Genomic DNA, 23943 nt, shown 5'->3' with positions numbered 1-23943 from the left:
TTGAACGGAGAAGTGGCCTCATGTATTTCAAATTCTTGATTTGGAGTATAAAGTCAAATCATAAATATTTTAGTCCGTGTTGAAATTCATCTATGATATTTGAACACATGTTCTATGTAATTTTAGAAATTTGATCTTAAAATCCAAATTTCTGAATTGTTCTGGGAAGCGCAATTAGCAAAATTGAAGCATTTCTTGATATACTAGTTTCTCTTCAGATTAGGCTTTCAATGAGTGTTTAGTTTTCTATGTTATTTTTGAATATAGAAATGTTGATATCACTTCAATTGCCTTCAGAAAACATCATAAAATTTGACGGTGAAATTTTAGTCTGGTGGAGTGGTGGTGACGAACTCGCATAATGGTACTTCAACAAAGATGTTTTAGGTTTAATTTAGTTTGAATTTGTGTCCAACCTATATATTGATATTCCTTCTCTCTATAAATAGCTACAGTTTCAACTAGAAAAACAGCAACAGTATAAAGAATGAAATCACTACGTTTTTATTTTTTTCTTTCTCAAGATTAAAATACAAAAAGGTGTGAAAGCAAATCAGGTAGGAGTATAATTAAGTTGAAAAAACCAAATGGGAGTATAAATAATATTACTATGACTGTCCCTTTTAATTACTCCATTCGAACCAAAAAAGAATGATAGCTTCGGATTTTGAATTTTGAATTGTTATAATTATTTTTCCAAATATTCTGTCCGAATTCATGGTAAGAGTTTGACTCTGAAAATTCCAACACTTGTTTAATTTGGTGACCCAGTTCAAATTACGAAGAACAAAAACCCAAAACCCCGCCCTCAATTCTCTCACACTTGAGCAGGCGCCACTGCGCAGCGACATACAGACAGCACAAAGACGCCATCCTGATATAGTAGCAGCCATGGAAACAGAGGAAACCCAACGAGTTCTTCCATTTCAGCTTCAGTTCGACAAACCCATTGCTTCGAATGTATTCACATATACTATTTTCTTTTTTAAAATGTATACTTATATAAGGTATGTAATGTAAACCTTCTTCTATTACGATTATTTTCAATTTTCTTCTGGGGGTGTATTTTTGCAGATTAAAATAGCTGAATGGAACCCAGAAAAAGATTTACTTGCTATGGTTACCCAAGACTCTAAGCTTCTTCTTCATCGTTTCAATTGGCAAAGGCTTTGGACTGTTTCCCCCGGTACCCCCCTTTTGCTTATACCTGTAATTTTTGGTTGTAACTAGTTGCCTGATGTATTAGTCGAAGTTCGTCAAATTGACGTAGTAAAAAGATTTCTTTTATTTTGTTGAGATAACACTGATTTAGTGTGCATATTAGAAATTGTGAATTGCTGCTATATCAAGTTAATTCAATAATAGATGTTTGATGGTTTGGCTGTTAGGACAATTTTATTGTGAGGGCGTGAAGACTCTTATTTGATATTTTCCTGATAAGAAGGGCAATAAGATTAATATTGCCATCATAATATCAACAGTGATCCTATTCCGGGATCATTTTGGCATGTTTCAGTGTCCAAGGTGTTAAGTTACAACATCAATTTCCTAATCTTGATCATCCACTAATGGGATTTTTATCTTTTAGGAAAGAACATAACATCCATATGTTGGCGTCCTGATGGAAAAGCAATTGCAGTTGGGCTTGAAGATGGCACCATTTCCTTGCATGATGTAGAAGTGAGTTTGGTGATACAAAGGTTGCTTTTCTTGGTGCAAAAATTTGTTAGTTTAATTCCATGAGTACTTCAAGAATCTGTTTAATCAAATATTGTGGCTGCCGAATTGAAGATATTTTACATTAGATGATCCTTATATCTATTTTCGGTTATTTTATTTCTTATACTTGTTAAAACAAAGAAAAAATAAGTTATGCCATGAGATAGCAAATAATTATCTGAATACTGTGAAAATAAAGCCCTTCCACTTTTTTTCAAACGTCTCTTGCTCAGTTTAGGATGTTGCTTTCATTTGTGATATTTGTGTCCTGTCACTATTGACTAGATACCTACTCCTGCTGTCTTTCCTGAAAGAAGTGATACAATCTTTTGTAATTTGGGATATAAACAATAGGTTCATCTTTTTCCTTTTTCAGAACTTACTAGTCTCTATGCACGTGTGTTGCACGTATATTTTTCGCTAATTATAAAGTGAAAATTCTTAAGAAAGAAAATTGACATGTGTTTATAAATTTTGTATATTGTATTATTGTATAGTCTCGAACTTCTTGCAGGCTCCTAAAGTTTCTCATCAAATTTATGAAATAAATTTGCTATGTCATACAAAATACAAATAAGGCGAAAGTTTCATCACAAGGAGAATGATGAACTACAAAAGGCATTACCAATCAAGAAAATTAACAAGGGCATACTAATTTTAGCAACGGAAATAAATATGAACTTCTATCACCTAAACTAACTGAAATTATAATTCTGGCAAGTATAATCTAGAAGGTAATATACATGAAAACATATTAAAGAAAAGACATACCTTCAACTCCGATGTGATAAACCCAAAGATTCGATTATTCGCACGTGTGTCATGTTTTTTTGTTTTTTTTGGATGACCGAGAAATCCGTCTGGGGCCAATCCTTTGGACCAACCGCAGCCTTCGAAACTCGGTGGATAATGGGCCCGCCCCTCTACCCTTCTCCACTTAAATACCAGGCTTTGCTTTGCATGGTGTGGGGGCTTGAACCTGTGACCTAAGACACAAATCCACCACCCTTTGCCACTTGAGCTAGGCCCTGGGGGCGTGTCATGTTCTACTTCATACTCAATAATATCTGGAAAAAATATAGCCTAACTTTGATTTATTATAAAAATACATTGTGAATGAATAGATTTAATACATTGTGAATGAATAGATTTAATAATGATGTTAACAGTTGAAATAATCAGTTGGTGAGTCTTGTTATAACACAACAATACACGTATTGAATTTAGAGAACATTGTCCAAAAGGATCTTTGTTATTGAACGTACTGAGCATTCATAAAATCTGCAATAACAATAAAACAGAAAAATATACAGTAACATCTAGTAATTCCAACCAATGCGCTTATTAGTTGTTTATTCTGATCTCAAATCCAACACCAAAAAGCGTCAGAATTGTGCTCCCCAGAGGCTTAACTATGACCATCATCATAATGGATAAGCAACAAATTAGCAAAGAACATCCATTTAAATCAAGTTCTAAATTTTCTGCAAAATCACGGAGGAAAAAATAACTCAAAATATGTCAATGATCAAACAACAAACGTGCAGCTGTATTTGAAGTCAATACAAGAGTTGGCAAGACACGAAATCCATACTTACGGAGAGTTGAGCGATTTGGAATTTGCATACTCCTAAGCTACAATAATTAGTTTAATTAGATGCCTATTTGATGAGAAGAATCCTAATGCTTTTGAATTCTAAGACAACTTTCCTGAGTTCAATTTCGTGTCTACTAGATGTAGAATACTCCTAAAGTATCTTGAATTCTAAGACAAGACTTTTTAATACGGTTTTGTACATCAGCATAATACTATTGTGAAGAGATAATTTTATTTTAGGAGGGCATAAAAGTTGATTAATATTTCGGGGATATTTTAGTCGTTCAACATTTTAGTGTTCTAATATTCGTGCTTTTATAATAATATAGATAGATTATTTTCCCCCATAAGCCTTGTAAATAATTTTAGTAAAGGAACATCACCACAAGGGTCCATTAAACATATCTTATAAGATACTGCATCTTTCAAGGATGTCCATAAAGCTTCTTTGAGGATCACATATGTAAATTCAATGTGCATTACTTGTTTTGGATTTTGACAGAATGAATACAATACTAGTTTATCTCTTGAGGATTATATTTGCTGAAGAACCTTAATCTACATTTTTTTAGCTGCAAATTAGAGAAAACAAACTACTATGTTGAAACTGAGTTCTTTGCTAATAAAAACGTTATTTTCAAGGGCTTGGTTGATTTCATTAGGTTTAGGTTGAGTTGCAGGAATTTCATTTCGTATACTTGAGCCTTTATTACCCCTATCAATCAGAATATAGTTGGTTCATTCTCTTCTGTTTCTGTACATACCATTTTCTCATTGGGTGTTTCCTTGCAGAATGGGAAGCTGTTGCGAAGTATAAAATCCCACTCGACTGATGTTGTGTGTCTCCATTGGGAAGAGCATGGGAAAAAGGTTGTACTTCTTTTTCTTCCATTTTTTGACAGACTGCTTTTCCTTGGGTAACGGTAGTGTAAGTCTATTCAATCTTGATGCAAGTTGTTATTTATTGTGCAAGGAACATCAACAAGTTGAGGTCTGACTTTATTTGGACTTCCATTTGTGAACTAAGCTGCATTATTCCGATTCACCTCGAGTATAGGAAAATAGTTCCTAACTCGTAAAGATATCTAAAATTACAAGGCAAGGTGCCCTCTCTTTCTTGTCTTAACAAAATTCCTTCCTACAAAAGCAGCATTTAGCATCCACCTGGATATTTGCTTTATGCTCCATGATGAAGCTCGTCTTGATTTCTTTTCATCTCTTAGTAACTCTAAGAAACTTAAGAGTGGTTAAGATTTCTTGCTGGATTGAATTTCCCCTAGTATTATCTCAAGTTCCAAGATCAAACAACTTGTCTCGACTGTGTATAGTATTTGGCTGTTGGGGAACTGTATGTTTTGATATTTGTTATTTCTGTTGAGATGTTTGACTGTGATGAAAGCTGAAAAGATGTCATAGCATATTTTACAGTGTCTACAAGGGCCAATGGCCCAAAAAGATATACCACAGCTGCTATGCATATTTGTCATTCAGATGACTTGCAGACAGTTACTTCCCTTTTGTAGAACCTGGAACTTTATGCTATTGTACTAATTAGTCCAGATGGCTTCTACATATGTTTTTGTGCTTCACTTTCTGTGCTTTCTTAAATCTTGATATTTTTCTTTTACTTTTCCTGAGCTTGTAAATCTTATCTCTTGCAATTTAGGACAAGAATAGTAACACTTCCAGTTATGAAGATCGAACTTCACGGTTTTTTCCTCCTCCCCCTAGAGTTCCTAAGATGCCTGGACTAGTACCTGGGGATAGTGGCTTCATGGATGATGGAGAAGATTCTTTCCAGGAGCTATCAAATTCTTCACATCAAAGATATAACATTTTATGCAGCGGGGACATGGATGGAAGTATCTGCTTCAATATCTTTGGCATATTTCCAATAGGGACAGTTGTAAGTTGTTTGTTATCATTGGAGATGTTGGTGGTTTTTCTTTTTAGAACAATATTTTTATTTCACCTGTCTCTTTGACTAATTATCTTATACTTCCTTTCCTCTTGTGGATTTCTCGGACTTGCTCACAAGAACATACACAACCTTGTTGTCTCTAGTTCACTCTCAAGTAGCAATGCTGCTAGCCGACTTCTGAATGCTTCCATTTGTAAGGTATGTGTTCTTCACGGTCTTATAATCTCTTAGTAGCATAGGGATTGAAATATTCATGCTTTGTTCAATGATACTTTTTCCTACTTCCTGCTTATTCACATCGATATTTTATTTTAGTTTCCATTTAAATAATTCTATTGAATGGATACCGGGGAAAGAGTACAGTCACTATAGTAACAGAACAAAGTCTCAAACACCACGAAACAATAGTGATAGTGGTAAAAGTAGTGATAGTAATTTAAAAAGAAAAGTAGTGATAGTAAAAGATGCTTATGCAGAACCAGCTTTGGTTTCTCAAAACTTGACAGTATAAAACATTCCAAAAAATGATGACGTGTTTGACGATTAGTAATTGCCACTTCGGATGCGACTTGTGAGGGGAATTCTTCGCACAAATTGTGCCTAATCGTGCCTAAACCCTATTCATCAATTTCACTATGCATTTTCATGGTACGCACATTCAACAAGGAGCACTGCAAGTCTTATTCATAATATTTCTTGAAATTGAGGTGCTAGGAAGATATTCCTAGTCCACTGATTTATAACCTGTTCAGTTATGGTAAACTTAAGAGTAGAACTTAAGCTAGCTGATGCTTCTGGGTAACGAGTTGTGCTACTTAGCTTTACCATTCAAGAAAAGTACTGATGAACAATTCCGATGATAAGTTCCTGGTTGAATTCAACACTGAGACAAGGATAACTTGATTCTCTGAAGAGAAGGTAGTAAAAATGGTCAGAAATAAACTGAGAACAGGTTATGTGTTAGCATCAACATGAACTTTGTCAACTATTTTCTATTACGAGCATAGCAGAGGAGTATGTCTGATTCTTAACCTTTTTTTGCTGATATCTGTGTTCTTTTATGATGTCATTGAAGGTGGCCTTGTCTAAAGATCTTTGCCATTTAGTAGTTTTGTGCAATGGGGAGCTAATCACAGATGAGGTTGAACAAGGTGAAGGGCAGCATGGGTTACTTGGCTTTCACTGCTTAGTCCTCAACACTTCAATATTTTCAAAAAGGTAATTGTAAAACACAATTTTATGAATTTTCATATCCTGTTTTAAGATGTGAAAACAGTCTATTGCAGCAACCATCAAATGTTCTTTCTGAGACAATTGTCATATATGAATTACGATGAATTTGACTTTTGGCTTTTTGAGGAAATAGATAAAAGGGAATTGGAATATCGGAGATAAAAGAGATTGGAAAAGTTTGTTTTAAGATTATTGAATTTTTGAAAAAAAAAGGAAAAAATTGAAAATTTGACTGGGTAGAATGTAGCATATATGTGACACATTGTGTTTCTAAGGGTACTGCATGCTTAAATTTTTCCACTGTTCTCACGGTTTGTCATTGTTGAAGAAAGAGTAGGGTTCAGTAGTAAGTTTGTACAAGGAGCAAGACAGCCAGTTTGGTGAGATATGGAAGAAAAAAATAAAAACAATTTTTAGAGAGAGAGAGAGAGAGAGAGAGAGAGAGAGGGAGAGAGAGAGGCTAAGAGAGCTCTGTCAAGAAGCGACATTGCTGGTTTCATTGGCTACTTTGATTAGGCATAGGATTGAATTTCTTAAGTGGTCGAACTTACCTATACTCTTTCTCTGTTAAGTAGGTCAAGATTGGGTGTGTAGGGCCCGCATGAGATATGCTTCTGTTTTATGGCTCATGGCTCCAAGCAGAGTGGTTTATATACGTATAATAATATGGAGATTGGAGAATGTATCCTAGGTGATTTAGCCCTTAAACGAACCTGCTTGAATTGTGATTTGCTGTTTTGTTTTTTATTCGGCATGTATTTTAACTGATGTAACCAACCAACGCCAGGAAAACTGAACTTCACCAGGTAGCCCAACAGGCTTCCAACATTGAAGATCTGAGTGAAGTCGTCCGGACATCACTCTCAGTCATGTCTAAGATATGGTCTGATGCTATGCACACATTTCACGAGAAGTTCAATACTGTATCGACATTGATCATTGACCATGGTAATGGCTCAAAATTTAAAATTCAACCCTAACTGTTTCCTTCTCTTCTTTATTGATGTTAAACTTTTGTTTTCCATTTCTCCAAAGGACTTGACTCTACTCCTCAGGATGAGTTTCTAAGCCTTTTAGGTGGTGCCAGGGCCAGTCCTCCACTTCATCAGTTTTTAGAAAATTCTCTTGGTGAAGCGGTATGGCCTCTTCCACAGGAGCATTTAAAGTAGGAGAAGTGTTACTGGTTAAATTTTTATTTATTTAACTATTATTGCCAGGGTCTCAAGCGGGTAGCAAAGGCAGTTAATGGTGCTGGGAAAGAGCTTCAGCTAATTGTTCTTGATCATTTACAGGTGTCATTGACTTTTTACTATGTTTTAAGTTTGTGAAACGAAGATTTTTCACGGTGCCAGAACTACACGAAAAATTCATTTATCCTGTCTCTGATTCCATATTATTACTTGGAATTACTTTAAGATGATACCCATTCTAAAAGTGCCTTGGAGTCTCGTAGATTATCATGGTTTAACCAGTTTACACGGTTAACCAACTTTTATTGGCCTAGTATGTTTGGTTGCCTTTCTTTTTTCTTGAGAAACAGCTCAAAATCTGAATGCAATATTGTTTTTATTATAGTTGGCGATTTTTTTAAAAATCTGTTTGTCTGCTTTTTGGAGTAAAGGGTAACCATGTTGTATTTATATGTTGTGCCTGTCCCTGATGAATCGAAAAAAAGATTACTATTATTAGTTGATTTTAATGGGTAAAGTTTAACGGTAAATAATTATGCAAGGAGATGAGGCTATTTTGCTCTAGTTCTTTTTCTTTTTCAAAGAACTGATTCTACCTGCATTTAGAGAAGCTTCTATAACTGCTCTGAACAAAATGGAATCTATCTCCATTTACTCAACTTCGTTACTAATGGTGGTTGGTGATAATATTGTAATATCAATTAAGTAATATGTGTTTCTTAGTTATATTTACTTTTGTCAATTTCTTTGATGCGTTGAGAACTGAGCTCCTGTTTCCAGCCTGCTGCAGAAATTATTGGATTCAGAATTGGAGAACTGAGAGGGCTTTCAAAATGGCGTGCACGATATAAAGGTATCGGCTTGGATGAAAAGTTGATGGATAATGCTACGGAAAGGGCTGGCATGTTACTCGTACAGGTTGAACGTTTTATGAGGGTTTTAGCTTCTGTTGTACAGCAGGTAATTGTTTATTTGTTAACTACTCCTTGTTGTACTATTTTCTAGAGTAGGAGCCTGCTTGTTACTTGTATTTAGCGCTATATTTCTTGTGGTTAAAAATCAGTTCTCATTTATTCTGCCAGTAAGGGACTATAATATGTTGTCTCGAGATTTCTGATTTTGCTTTTCAAGATAACGAGGATAAAATGTAATCTTTATAGCTTGAAATGTTTGTTACCCTCTTTGAAAAAGAAAATCACCAAAGCATGAAAATATTGAATGCTAGAATTGTGCCATTCTATATTTTTCTAGTCTAGATTTCAATCCTAATGATCCCATTGTACATAAATAGCATTTTGACAGACAAGGCTTTCTTTTTTACTGATTTATAAGTAATGCTGTAAATTCCAAAGTAGATCTTGATTGCCAAAACAGCCATCTTTATGTAGCTGTATAGATGTGTCTATGTTAGAGATGAATAAGAGGAGATTATTTTATCACCACAAGGATGGGCAGGAGTAAACTGCTAGCTTCATACCGAGAAGTTATCTTTAACTAGCATTATTATCCTCAACCATAATTTTCTTTTAAAGAGTCCTCAACATTTTGTATGTGTTTGCAAAACGTTCTTATTTCAATCAGCGGCCAACTTCCTAATGTCACTGAAGGGTAGTATGGGAAGACTGAAGAGCACTGAAATCCCCAGAAAATAACAGAACTATTATATATTTTAACTATCTATCTTCTTAATGCTTCTTAGCACCACCTCCAAGGTCTACTTTCCAATGTCATGAGCTTGGGGGTAGGCAAAGCTGCTGGACATGGGCTGGAGAGAAGTGAAAGGGGGCTGTGGATGAGGGCTAATGGTGGAGAAATTATATGGGATGGGCCTTGGGGAAGAGTGTGCTCAGCTTAGCTGTGGGGAGGGGGTAACTTCAGAGGAGTGGAAGAGGGTTTACAGTGACAAGGGGAGTTGCAACTGTGGCAGTGGCACATTGACAGTGAATTACCTGAAGAAGAAAGGGGTGCGAAGATGGATATTTGTTGGCTGGATAAAATTTTTTGGTTCATCTTTTTTAATTTTTATTTTTTAAATTTTATTTGGTAAGTTTCCTATCTTTTCTCTATGTACTATGTAGCATCAGAAATGAACTTAAATGGCTGGCAGCATGAGAAGACACATAGAGCATTGAAGCAGATTTGGTGAACCATATCTTTGTGCATATTCTGGACAATTTGGCTACAGAGAAATAGAGCTTGTTTGATGGGCAGAAAAATCATATTTCTAGAATAAAAAACTAAGTGTCTGCATAATTTCTTTTTTCGGTGTAAGAGTATTCTCACTGAAAGCATTGATCAATATATGGACTTTCTGGAATTGTTAGGGAGATGCTGTAACTGACTATATGGATATTCCCAGCCTTTTTATGTAACTTTTTGTTACCATGTTGATACTCAGTAATAAAGTTTTACCTTATCTAAGAAAAAATGAACTTAATAATGTTATTGGTGGTGTTAGAGGACTATATATAGAACAGAAATAACAAAATTGAGTACATTTCAAAGCTTTGTTGACATTTGTTCTCTTTTTGGTTATATCCATATATATTAACTGCTGAAGGACGCTTTAGGCCTTCTTGAAAGCTTTAGCTTCTCTGAGTTTGTAATTATTTATTCCTTTTCTCTTCTGATTATTATAGCGGTTCTAATTAGTCTTGTTTCCAGTTTTCAAATTTCTTCAGCTGGCTTTTGAAATCTGTGAAGATTCTAATGGCTGAACCAAGTGATCAGCTACCTTTTAATAGGTTTAACTTTCATACCGTCTCACTTGTTTCCACCATTTTTGAATTTTATATCAACTTATAAATGGAATCACTTGGATTTAATATTGAATGGTCTTTCCCTGTGCTTCTTTGTTTTGACAGTGAACTTGTTATTATATTCTTGAAGTTCCTATATGATCAAGATCCTGTAAGGCAGTTACTGGAGATTTCTGAGGGAGATAGCAGCGTTGAAGTAGACCTGTAAGATGTATTCCCGCCAAAAAGAAGTTTGTGCACGAGAAAAGTTATTATGTTTTATTCTCCATTATGGTTATGTTTTGTTTAAGTTTTAATCTTTATGTATCATGTATCATGTTCCTTTTCTTTTTGTTTTCCTGAAAACTCGTCTGCTCCCAGCATCACTTTCCTCGAACTTTAAGACCCCAGCCCAAGCCCATGGGGGGCAGAGAAAAATAACCAAAGCCTCACTGCAAATTTTTCCTTTTTCTTAAGGTGGAGTCGTTTAAACTCAATACTATACTGTACATGCATGGTGCATATTAGATTACTTGTGTGCCTGTGGGTTGACTGTGAATAGTCTATCTTGATTGAAAAAGTAGATCTATCCTGCGTAGTTGGTTTCTTTTCCATGAACATTGACTAAAAAAGCTCAGTTAAATCAAGGCACTTTGGAAATGGAATTGCAGTTATGGTTTTGGATGAGAAATGGAAGAGCCTGGGAATAGAAGTCGGTTTTTTTTTTGGGGGGGGGGGGGGGGGGAGCCATTACTCGAAACTCTTGAAGCTCAACTTTTTAACTGTTGGGATTCGTTTGAAGATCATTGCTTGTCAATTAGCAATGTTAAACTTTATTTTTTTGTGGATGATTTAGAAGCTATTATTCTCTTTCGAACTCACTCCGGAATCAGACTAAACTAGTTTAATCTACTTGTGTTTTCACATTTTTATTGTGTTGGGCCTATTTATCTCTTGAATAATTGGTGTAATTCTAAATGTTATGTTCTTTGTGAATAGGGAAATGATGCAAAGAATTAAACAACTAGCACATTTCGGAGGGTTTTCAGATTTAGAATATTTGAAAAGAACACTAGCAGAAGAATTTCAACAAATGGAGTCTTGGTGCGCCTTACTTCTCTTTGTTTTCTCTCTCCTAGATTTTGTGCATGATCTTTGTTAGCATCATTCTTGTGGCGGTGATGGCTGTTAAAGATCCCAACTGCCTGGGGCTTGGCACATATTTTTATTATTTATTTGTTTGTTATTTTTTCATGATCAAATATAGCCAGTACAGGTGTAGGGTGTATAATTTTTTGCTGAATTTATTGATGTTCCTATAGTGCCAACAAACCAAGAAATTGAAAAAGAATTGTTGGATGCTCTTGAATATATGCATCTCAGACCTAAGTTACTCAGCCTCGGGTGTGGGTATCCGCCACGGGTACGGATCCAAAGTTTGGATCCTTCATGATCTAAATTTTAGGATTTGAGGATACAAAACTAGGTAGGGGTGCGGGTGCGGGGATTTAGCAAAAAATAAATTAAAAATCTAAAAATATAGTTATAAAGATATGCATTATTATGAGACATTCTATGGAAAACTTACATGTAACTTGTGCCTTGTAGAGTGTAGTAACTGAGTCTTTTATTTTTCAAGTCGTAGGCAGGCATGTAGACACTCTCCAAAATGGCACGATTCATCAATTTTCCAACAACTCGCACAACAAAGTATTAAAATAAGATATTATAAATTTATTGAAATATAACAAATAAAAGTTAAAAAGAGCTTTAGAGATATAAAACAAATGAAATATACCTTTAGAAGTTAGAACTTAGAACTAAATAGACTAACAGAGAATCACAAGTCAAAAGTTTTAAATAATTAACTAGTCAAATTAAGTTAGTCTGACACAAATTGCAAGTTCACAAGTTCATAGACCAAAAATAAGTACATAACATGCACATTTAAACTAAGCTAGACTTGTCACTTGAGGCATTGTACATGAGTACATTCTATTCAAAGGTCATCTTCCTCAATGTCAACTTCTTGCAAATCTTCAACTTTCTCTTCAAAGAAGACTCCTTCTAGTTGAGGTTCGTCTATTGACAATTCAACTAGATCATTGATACTTTCATCAATATTAAAATGATCTCCGCCTAAAACAACACCAAAATGAATTTAGAAGATTGTAAAAGGAACTTATCATGCTAAAATAATTACTCAAGAAATATCAAATGATGGATACATGCATATACGTAAATCCTAATATTTGCTTAGACCACTTGTATATTTTTTCTTTTTTTGAGAGAGCAAGCGAAGATTATAATGGACAAAAACTAAATCTTCGGCTCTAGAAGTAGCTAGCTTGTTTCTCTTGATGCTATGAGTCAATGAAAAAGTACTCCAATTCCTTTCGCAACAAGATGAAGAAGCCGGATGGGAAAGTAATTTGTAAGCCAAATTTTGTAAAAGTGGGGCATTTACACCATGGTTAGCCCACCAAAATAGAGACTCCTCATACCCCATAACATCAAGCACATGAGGCTTACCAAAGTAACCATTCCCACAACAAAATGCCCCATACTCCAAAGAAGCTTGCTTTAAATCATTTGGATCCTTGAAATATCTTTGAAAGCATTTGACCCTATTTTGCGAAATCTCTATATCTTTATTATGAGTAAGTCTTCTTATCCCACCTTTAAGCTACGACTCATGATATGATAGTATTTCGGAACCAATGAATGTGTGTCATACAATGCAACAGAGTATTACTCTTATTCCACCTAGCCACAAGAATTCCTTGAATTGTATCAAAAAAATTCGATTGGCCAGTAATTAGATCTTTCCTCTCATGCTCAAATACAATCGCCTTCACCTTTTCAATCATTGTATCCCATATATCGTAAATAAGGTGCAATTTTGGACAATCAAGGTCGCACTTCTAAGCATGTATACAATTGTTTCAATACACTTCAAAAAGTATTCAATAGTATCCCACCATTCATCATCCATCACAAGAGATTTTATTTCACTCGCTTTAGCTTCAATTACTTTATCTCCCTTTTAATTCTTCCATTCGTCATCCATCACCATTTTTTCCAATGACGATTTAACTTTATGAATACGAGAAGTCATAATAATATGGGAAGCAAATCTTGTTTCTACAAGTTTTAACAAAGATAACTCTGAATGCTTTTGGAAAATAGCATGCGCCATGTCGTGATTCACCACAAAATTCTTTAAGCTACTCACTTGACCAATCAACTTTAATACTCATTTGCTATTATTAAAGTGAATTGATTTTTCTGAAGGCTTATACATACTTTTCAAAGCAAGATTTAAAGAATGAACGACACATGGTGTCCAAAATATGTGCGAAAAAGTTTGCTCAACAATAGAACCGGCAAGCTTCATATTACCTGCATTATCAATAACTTGGACAACGTTTTTTGCTTCGACATCTTCTATGGCTTTAATAAACAACTTGGCAATATATTCACCATCCTTAATAATCCCGCTTGAATTGATTGATTTCAAGAATATTGGTCCGTCACTAGATGCTCCCATTATATTTATCAATGGTTGCCTTTTAATATCCGACCACCCGTCCGAACAAATCGACAATCCTTTTCTTTTCCGTGTATCTTTAATAGGTTGTAGTTTTCTATCTAGATGAGCCTTTTCTTGGGCCAAAAGAGTTGTTTTTAACCTATTAAAAGTTGGCAGAACATAACCAGGTAAAGAATTCGTTGCCAAAACTCTGTATAAGTTTTGAAGTAAGGAGAAGTTGCAAAGTTAAATGATAAACCTGATGCGTAGAACATACAAGCCACCAACTTGTCGGCAGTGTTTCTGTTACAAATATTAGAAGATTTCTCCGGTGCTCCACCATTTGAACCTTTTCTTTTTTTCGGTTGTGATAAATATGAGCCTTCCGATTAAGATACATAATCTACCTTTTTTCTTGCATTCAGTTGTGCATCTAATTTTTTCTTTTCAGCTTCTTAATTCTCCATCTTCAATGTTGCACATACTTATGAAGTATGTAAAGATTACTCATGAAGTATGTGCAACATTGATGAAGATGAAGAAGCTGAAAAGAAAAAATCAGATGCACAACTGAATGCAAGAAAAAAGGCAGATTATGTATCTCTACCGGAAGGCTCAGTTTTATCACAGCCGAAAAAAATAAAATGTTCAAATGGTGGAGCATTGGAGAAATCTTTCAACATTTGTTACAGAAACACTGCCGACAAGTTGGAGGCTCATATGTTCTACGCATCAGGTTTATCATTTAACCTTGCAACTTCTTCTTACTTTAAAAAGTTTTTGGCAGCGAAAGTTTTACTTGGTTATGTTCCGCCAACTTTTAATAGATTAAGAACAACTCTTTGGCCCAAGAAAATGCTCATATAGATTGAAAACTACAACCTATTAAAGATACATAGAAAAGGATTATCGATTTGTTCAGATATTATAAGGCGACTATTGATAAATATAATGGGAGCAGTGGCGGGTCAATATTCTTGAAATCAATTCAAGTGGGATTATTAAGGATGGTGAATACATTGCTAAGTTGTTTATTAAAGCCATAAAAGATGTCGATGCAAAAAATGTTGTCCAAGTTATCACTGATAATGCAGGTAATATGAAGCTTGCCGGTTCTATTGTTGAGAAAACTTTTCCGCACATATTTTGGACACCATGTGTCATTCATTGTTTAAATCTTGCTTTAAAAAGTATGTGTCAATCTTCAGAAAAATCAACTCACTTTAATAATTGCAAATGGATATTAAAGTTGATTGCTCAAGTGAATAGATTAAAGAATTTTGTGGTGAATCACGGTATGGCGCATGCCATTTTCCAAAAACATTCTGAGTTATCTTTGTTGAAAGTTACGGAAAGAAGATTTGCTTCCCATATTATTATGACTTCTTGTACTCATAAAGTTAAATTGTCATTGGAAAAAATAGTGATGGAAGAATTATAAGGGAGATAAAGCACGTGAAATAAAATCTCTTGTGATTGAATGGTGGGATACTTTTTGAAGTGTACGGAACCAATTGTATCCACGCTTAGAAGTGCGACCTTGATTGTCCAAAATTGCACCTTATTTACGACATGTGGGATACAATAATTGAAAAGGGGACTTTATTTGAGCATGATGAGAAAGATCTTATTACCGGCCAATCAAATTTTTTTGATACAAATCTTGTGGCTAGGTGGAAGAAAAGTAATACTCCGTTGCATTGTATGACACATTCATTGGTTCCAAAATACTATCATGAGTCGTGGCTTAAAGGTGAAAGCAATAACTTGCTCCTAATGAAGATATAGAGATTTCACAAAATAGGCTCAAAGAGATTTCAAGGATCCAAATGATTTAAAGCAAATGTTTTTGGAGTATGGGGCAATTTGTTGTGGGAAAGGTTACTTTGGTGAGCCTCATGTTATGGGGTATGTGGAGCTCTATTTTGGTGGGCTAACCATGGTGTAAATGCTCCACTTTTACAAAGTTTGGCTTACAAATTGCTTTCCCAACCGGCTTCATCTTGTTGCGAAAGGAATTGGAGTACTTTTTCATTGACTCATAACATCAAGAGAAATAAGCTAGCTACTTCTAGAGCCGAAGATTTAGTTTTTGTCCATTATAATCTTCGCTTGCTCTCTCGAAGAAAGGAAAAATATACAAGTAGTCCAAGTATATATTGGGATTTAGGTATATATACATATCCATCATTTGATATTTCTTGAGTAATTGTTTTAGTATGATACGTTCCTTTCACAATCTTCTAAATTCATTTTGGTATTGTTTTAGAGGAGATCATTTTAATATTGATGAAAGTACCAATGATCTAGTTGAATTGTCAATAGACGAACCTCAACTAGAAGGAGTCTTAGAGGAAGTTGAAGATTGCAAGAAGATGACTTTTGAATAGAATGTACTCAAGCGACAAGTCTAACTTAGTTTAAATGTGCATGTTATACTTATTTTTGGTCTATGAACTTGCAATTTGTGTAAGACTTTCTTGTGGTCATTTGACTAGCTAATTATTTAAAACTTGTGATTCTCTGTTAGTCTATTTAGTTCTAACTTTTAAAGGTTTGTTTTATATCTCTTTTTAACTTTTATTTGTTATATTTCAATAAGTTTATAGTATCTTATTTTAATACTTTGTTGTGCGAGTTGTAGGAAAATTTGATATTTTGAGATTGTCTACATGCCTGCCTACGACTTAAAAAATAAAAGACTCGGTTACCACAAATTACATGTATGTTTTCCATATAATGTCTCATAATTATGTACATCTTTGTAGCTATATTTTTTGATGAATCCTAGTATTTAGATCATGAAGTACCCGTGTCGGACACCCACACATGGGTCCAAGTAACTTAGCTTGAAGGCGTTTCCTTTTGTTCAATGACTAAACGAATTTGTGTTGTTTCCTTGTTCAAATGGTTAATCTGATTTCTGAATTGCAGTTTCAAAGGTGCTTTTGAGATGCCATTTTCTACTATTTCGGGAAAACTACTTTGTGAGGATCTGCTGCCACTTTTTCCTATTGCATCCTCTTCAAAACTAAAGCCTTACAAGGTTCCTGCATCAGTATCTTACAATGAGGTACTTGTCCGGTCTTCCTAAGATCCTTATTTTTTCCTTTTCTCTATTTAGTAGGCGTTTGGACATAAGAATTGTAAAATTCCGGAAAAAGATGAAAGAAAAATTTCAAGTGAAAATGGTACTTGAAAGTTAGAGTTGTGCTTGGACATGAATACAATTTTGGATTGTTTTTGTGAGTGATTTGAAGTGAATTTTGAAAACAGCCTTTTTGAGTTTTTCAAATTTTCGAATTTTTTTTGAAATTCATCTTCAACTGAAAATTGAAAATTTCATGGCCAAAAAATGATTTCGAAAAAAATTGTATGGCCAAACGGCCCCTTAGTGTAATTAGGTTATTTGGTATTAAAAACCAAATCTTTAAGAAAACTTCCAACTCGGAAGGGATGTTTTGGAACGAATGATTTGCTCTCAGCTCTTTGTGTAATAATAACTCATGAAAATTTGGTGGAGCTTCAAAAAGACTTCATCAAGGTTTGGATATGTCGTGGTCCAAAATGGCTAAAACAATGTTGATAAAATTATGATAATCGTTGTCTGATTCTCATTAAAGAGTTCTGAAACTTAATTTCACTGTAGGTGTATCCTAACCGTCGAATTGCTTTTGTTATACCTGATTATTCTTGGAGCTGTTGAAAGTTGGTAATTTCTCATCCCTTCCATTTGTCAGGACATTTTGCATGAGTATTCAGAGAGTGAAATACATCAACAGGCACTCACTGGGTACATATCCTTCAAATTGCCAGATGATTGTTTCTCAATCGCAAACTGCATTGGTATTGTCAGGGGCCTTACACATGATTTAGGCAAACTAGAGGGCATATCGGATCCAGTAGAAGCAGCCCTCTTATGTATTCCTGATGGATATCACTGTATTGACCTCTCACTTTATAAAGTAAGCGAAAAATTGTCACCTGGTATTAATTTTGTGGACCTACAAGTTTTCTACCCTTCAACTGCCATATAACATGTCACCATTCAAAGCAGGAGGGTCAAATTGTTTTACTGTTAGATGAAACTGCAACCACTTCTGAGAGCTCTGGAAATGCGTACATGATGATTCTACAAGCCGGTGACCTCCCATTTGTATCACTTTCAAAATCTAACACTCTCAATTCTTGGAAACTTCACGAACTTCAGGTATATGACATCATCACTCCACCAAATATTTGCATAAATTTCTTGGACACTCTGTATCCTATGGCATACATTCTATTTTATGATCTTGGTTGGACTAATTTTGTCCAGTTTACACCATTGCATGGCATCACTGAATTTGAAATAGGTAAAGAAGTATCTTTACATGCTACATACTACACAGTTTGTTTATCCGAACATCAGAACTAAGTGCTCTGATGCTTTTCCCCTAATTTTGTGTTGATTTCAACGTGATGATCAGCTTTCTTAGATGCCTTATCTTTTCCCATTGATAGTTGTGATAAACAAGGTATGGAAGAATCAAAGTTGATGTTTTATTCCATGAAGTGATACATATATATACATGTACATAGGATCTTAACTATGGAAAAAGTATAAGGAAAATCCTAAAAATCTGCTATCAAATCTCAATACTTATTCTATCTATGCATAGTACAAGTAATCTGTCTACATTCATTCTTTATGTCTACATTCATTCTTTAACACTCTCCCTCAAGGTGGAGCATAGATATTGATCATGCCCAGCTTGTTGCAAAGATGATTAACTCGAATTTCATTTAACACCTTTGTGAATAAATCAGCCAACTGCTCGTCTTCACGTAACTAGTAGAAATCAAGTTTTCCTTAATCTTCTCACGAATAAAGTGACAGTCAACTTCAATATGTTTTGTTCTTTCATGATACACCGGATTTATGAAGAGCGGCTTGATTATCACACCAAAGTTTTGCTGGTGTAGTATATTTTATCCCAATTTAAGTGAGAAGGTGATGTATCCACATAACCTCACACGTAGTCTGTGCCATAGCCTTGTATTCGGATTCTGCACTGGATCGAGATACAATATTTTGTTTCTTACTTCTTCATGATACCAGGTTTCCACCCACAAAGACACAATAGCCGGTAGTACACCTTTTATCAATTTTGGATCCAGCCCAATCCGCATCTGCGAAACACTCAATGTGAGAATGCCCACGATTGTTGTATAATATGCCAAGTCCAGGGGCTCCTTTTAAGTGACATAGAATCTGTTCCAGTGCTGCCTAATGTTTGACCGTAGGAGCGGACATAAACTGGCTAACAACACTTACAGCCACTTACAGCAAAAGCAATATCTGGACGAGTCACAGTGAGATAGTTTAATCTCCCAACCAACCTCCTGTATCTACGTGGATCATTAAATGGATCGCCATCGTCTTTCATAAGATGCAAATTAGGAACCACTGGAGTACTGCAAGGCTTGGCAGCCAACTTACCAGTTTCTGCCAGTAAGTTAAGAATATACTTTCTCTGAGATCTTCTTGCATCTATTTACTTCTACTCCCAAGAAATATTTCAGTTGTCCCAAGTCTTTCGTATGAAACTTAGTATACATGAAAGACTTGAGAGAAAGATTCCTGCATAATCATTTCCTGTAATAACAATGTCATCAACATATACAACCAGGAGAATAGATCCAGCTGTTGATTGCCGGTAGAAGACTGAATGATCACATTTGCTCTTTTTCAGCCCAAATTCTTGAACTACCTCACTAAATTTTCCAAACCAAGCCCGGGGACTCTGCTTCAAGCCATATAAGGACTTCTTCAAATGACAGACCTTCCCATACTCCCTCTCAGCAACAAAACCAGTTGATTGCTCCATATACACCTCTTCATGAAGATCACCATGAAGAAAGGCATTCTTAATGTCCAATTGATGCAAAGGCCAATTCTCAGAAGTTGCTAGAGAAATGAACAAGCGGACAGAAGTAAGTTTGGCAACCGGAGAGAAGATGTCTGAATAATCCACTCCATAAGTCTGAGCATACCCTTTGGCCACAAGTCTGGCCTTAAGTCTCGCTACAAAACCATCTGGATTAACTTTGACCGTAAAGACCCATTTGCATCCCACTGCTTTCTTTCCACTTGGTAAATTAGCTAAATCCCAAGTATGGTTTTCCTCTAAGGCATGTATTTCCTCAAGCATGGCTTCAGACCATCCAGGATGATTCAAAGCCTTTTTCACCGTTTTGGGTATAGAAATAGAGTCTAGAGACGCAATCAAAGATCTAGACGCAGGGGATAAGTGATCGTAGGAAACAAAATTAGCAATAGAATATGTGGATTTGCAAGTACGTGTACCTTTGCGTAAAGCAATAGGAAGGTCAAGGTCTTCTGGAGGATCAGGCGGAAGAGGATCAGATGACGAAGGAACTGATGCAGAACCTATATCATTTGTCTCTCGCCTCCGCGAGTAAACTTGAACAATTGGTGGTCTTGCTAACACAGTTGGAGTAGGTGATGAAGGCACAATAGTCGATAGGTGCTCGATAGAAGAGCTAGGAGATTGAGAAACATCATCTGATTGTTCAGTCAAAGTACGAATAACTTTATATACTAGCCACTCATCTTCCTCCCCCTGACTTGTAGAGACGGGAGGTGCATAGAAGAATGGTATAGTCTCTGAAAATACTACATCAGTTGACACCAGATATTTGCCAAGTTCAGTAGAATAACACCGATATCCCTTCTGAAGGCGAGAATAACCAAGAAAAACACACTTCAATGCCTTGGGATCCAACTTGGTAACAGATGGTCGAACATTTGGAACATAACATGTGCTTCCAAACACCTTAGGTTCCACGGGAAATAATGACTTATTTGGAAAAAGAATATTGCCACCAAGCACAGTAGATGGCGTGCGATTAATCAAAAAGCAAGTCGTGGAGACCGCATCAGCCCAGAAATGTTTAGGAACCTTCATTTGGAACAAAAGTGCCTGAGCTGTCTCAAGTAGATACCTATTCTTCCTCTCAGCAATTCCATTTTGAGAGGGTGTATCAACACATGAAGACTGATGTAGTACACCATGTTGTCTTATGTAGGACCGAAATAACTCTGACATGTATTCTTTAGCGTTATCACTCCTTAGAATATGCACCAAAGCATTGAATTGAGTTTTGACTTCAGCACAAAAGGCAGAAAAGTGAGTAAACACTTCAGAGCGACTCTTCATAAAATAAATCCAAGTCATCCGGGAAAAATCATCTACAAAAGTGACAAAATACTTATGCTCGATTTTAGAAACAATAGGACATGGTTCCCAAACATCAGAATGAACTAACTCAAAAGCTGACTCAGCTCGCTTATTAACCCGTGGACCTAACGAGATACGATGATGTTTTGCAAATCGACATGACTCACAATCCAATGAAGAAATATTCTGTAACTGAGGACAGAGCTTCTTCAACAAAGGCAGAGAGGGATGCCCCAATCGACAATGTGCTTCAAAAGGAGACACGATACTGGAGCATGCAATAGACTGTGGCTCCCATTCATCAAGGATATAGAGATCACCAGATAAATATCCTTTACCAATAATCTGCTTCGTCATAAGATCTAGAAACAAACAATGATTGGGAAAGAACGCTACACAGCAATTAAGGTCTCTAGTGATTTTACTAACAGAAATCAAATTAAAGGCCAAGTTTGGTAGACTTAATACAGATGACGGAGTAATAGAGGAAGTTCGTTTAACAGTCCCAAATCCAATACTGCTACAAGTGGTTCCATCAGCTACAGTAACTGAAGAGGGTGCTTTGTATGATCGAAAGCTAGAAAAAATATTTGGATTACCTGTCATGTGATTTGTGGCACCTGAATCAAATCGCCCATTTATTTGAAGAGGTGGTAAGACATGTCTTATCTGACCCAGCAAAAGCAGTAACTGAAGAAGATTTCTTCATTGATTTATGATATTGAAGGAACTCAAGAAACTCATCCGAGACCAAGATTGTTGGACTAGGAGTTGTAGCACTATTTCCTCCTTGCTTATTTTTTATAGTCATTCTATATTTCTAACTAATAAAACTCACGAAATATATTCAAGAATAGATTAACTAAGTTCCAAACAGATAGTCAATAAAGATATACTCCACCAGAAATATGACCAAACCAAAGAACCAATGATGCACCAACAAATCACACAAACCAGTAATATACTCCACCAGAAAATATAACCAAGAATAATGAAGTATATTCCACCACTAAAAAAATTTAGAAATACCAGATTATCTTCAGACTCCAAATAGGTAGGTAGTTGCGAAGGACCAAATCAAGATGGAAGAAACAAAGTTTAGATGGAAATCAGTAACCTGGGACTTTCGGATGAGACTGTTAATGAGCAGCACTTCTGGGAGCAAGAAAGCCTTCTCAAATCGTGGTCAGTTCGAGTAGAAACCACCAGACACGCTGAAAATAACGACGTGACCTAGGAACAGTGAACCAAGTCTCCAACCGATCTCTCACGCGCCATCGGGGCAGATTATGTCAGAATTCCTTTACCGGTGCGTCGGCTTCACAAACAATGAATCCGGCCACCGGATTCTGGAAACACGTATATCAAAAGGATTGATGGTGAGAGTTACTTCGCCAGACCAAAGGACTCTCCTAAAACCAGTCAAGTTCCAGTGAGACCGTTTATTTCTCGGCCAGATTTCAAACCGAACACCGGCTCTGATACCATGTGATAAACAAGGTATGGAAGAATCAAAGTTGGTGTTTTATTCCATGAAGTGATACATGTACATAGGATCCTAATTGTGGAAAGAAGTAAAAGGAAAATCCTAAAAATCTGCTATCAAATCTCAATACTTATTTTATCTATGTATAGTACAAGTAATCTGTCTACATTCATTCTTTAACAATAGTCATGTTGACTTTTAATCTGCATGATTATCTAGGATTCTGCTATATACCTGCAACTGGAGAGTGAAAAGGCTCGAAGTATTCCACATTCTGTGGTTCCTCCCCTGGCAGTCAGTGGTGAGTGGTTCGCTATCTTTGTACTATTCGGGTTCCAAATGTTGGTAGTATATAGGAAGTCTTTATAGAGGCTAACCCATTCATGAGAAATAGCCAATAAAAATCTGGGTTTAAAATGATTCATGCAGATACGAATGATGTTATCTTTTAACAATTCTCATACAATACGGATGACAATTGCTAGACACTAAACTCATTGCGAATTTTGTTTGGATATCCTAGTAAGTGATTTGACATTTCAATATGAATTTCTTTGTCAGCATCAAGAGGTGTAGCTTGTGTTTTTGCTGCAAGAAAGCGCTCTTTAGTTTACATCTTGGATGAAGATGAAGATGAAGTCTCTGATACAGAGTGACAGTCAGTACCTTCTGCTTACTGACTCTTCTGCCCCATCTATCGATATTGGTCAGATAAGGCAGTGTTTTTTAAGCTTAAATGTAGATTCCCTGTAGGTGTAGTTCTTGTTGTATCCCTCGTAATTTTTTTTGGATTTTTTTCTTGAGAAAATCATGATTTTGTAGGATTACAACAGAGTCACAGAGATAACTTCGGTTTAGTAAGAAAATGGATCTCAACTTACTTGGCATATTGTTTGTCATTTTGGGGCTCGACGTCTTAGGAATAACGATACACATCCATTTTTAAGCATCTCGTAATTAAACAGTTGCTATAAACAATTACATTGAAACTCCAGTTGAAAGATTGTATTAGTGATTGGACAAAGCCCTACAGGCTAAAAAGAAGAGAAATGCATGTTCAGGCGATCGATGGAAAAAATATTTCTTTCTCCTTTCTTTCTGAAGAAGCATAATTAAACCTTCACGAAACAGTGAAACAAAAAAGACACTTAATTAGCCACGTAAACGCACTTCATTAATTCCAAAATATTTTTAAGTTGTCCTATTATAAGTTGTGTCAAAATATTATTCATTTGCCTTGAATGAAATACAGTTTAGATACCACCCAAAAAAAGTTCAGATAT

At 35.6% G+C, this 23943-nt stretch overlaps 1 protein-coding gene across 3 annotated transcripts; it reads left to right on the top strand.

Moving 5' to 3' along the window:
* The first annotated feature begins 636 nt into the window (after nucleotides 1–636).
* Nucleotides 637–23547, top strand: LOC104086952 (anaphase-promoting complex subunit 4). Of its 3 annotated transcripts, XM_009591314.4 has the most exons (19): nucleotides 637–960; nucleotides 1075–1186; nucleotides 1589–1680; nucleotides 4109–4186; nucleotides 4983–5222; nucleotides 5355–5435; nucleotides 6313–6455; nucleotides 7258–7418; nucleotides 7506–7606; nucleotides 7688–7762; nucleotides 8441–8620; nucleotides 10325–10404; nucleotides 10525–10623; nucleotides 11398–11502; nucleotides 16865–17003; nucleotides 17671–17895; nucleotides 17988–18140; nucleotides 22880–22961; nucleotides 23222–23547. In XM_009591314.4, exons 1-19 carry the CDS (start codon nucleotides 892–894, stop codon nucleotides 23314–23316), a joined length of 2310 nt encoding a protein of 769 aa, XP_009589609.1. In that variant the 5' UTR covers nucleotides 637–891; the 3' UTR covers nucleotides 23317–23547. The 3 variants fall into 3 exon arrangements, with proteins under 3 accessions (XP_009589609.1, XP_070051718.1, XP_070051719.1); XM_070195617.1 differs by lacking the exons at nucleotides 637–960; nucleotides 1075–1186 and having other exon boundaries at nucleotides 1588–1700; nucleotides 5048–5222; XM_070195618.1 differs by lacking the exons at nucleotides 637–960; nucleotides 1075–1186 and having other exon boundaries at nucleotides 1588–1700.
* Nucleotides 23548–23943: the final 396 nt, after the last annotated feature.

The sequence above is a fragment of the Nicotiana tomentosiformis genome, chromosome 2, assembly GCF_000390325.3.
Source record: "Nicotiana tomentosiformis chromosome 2, ASM39032v3, whole genome shotgun sequence".
NCBI lineage: Eukaryota > Viridiplantae > Streptophyta > Magnoliopsida > Solanales > Solanaceae > Nicotiana > Nicotiana tomentosiformis.
This window is presented reverse-complemented; position numbering and strand designations above follow the sequence as displayed.

Excerpts from the sequence above, each read along its gene's own strand:
- LOC104086952 (XM_009591314.4), top strand. The coding sequence starts at position 892 with ATGGAAACAGAGGAAACCCAACGAGTTCTTCCATTTCAGCTTCAGTTC. Across the intron at positions 1,187-1,588 it reads GCTTTGGACTGTTTCCCCCG|GAAAGAACATAACATCCATA; the intron begins GTACCCCCCTTT and ends TTTATCTTTTAG. Across the intron at positions 10,405-10,524 it reads GATCAGCTACCTTTTAATAG|TGAACTTGTTATTATATTCT; the intron begins GTTTAACTTTCA and ends TTGTTTTGACAG.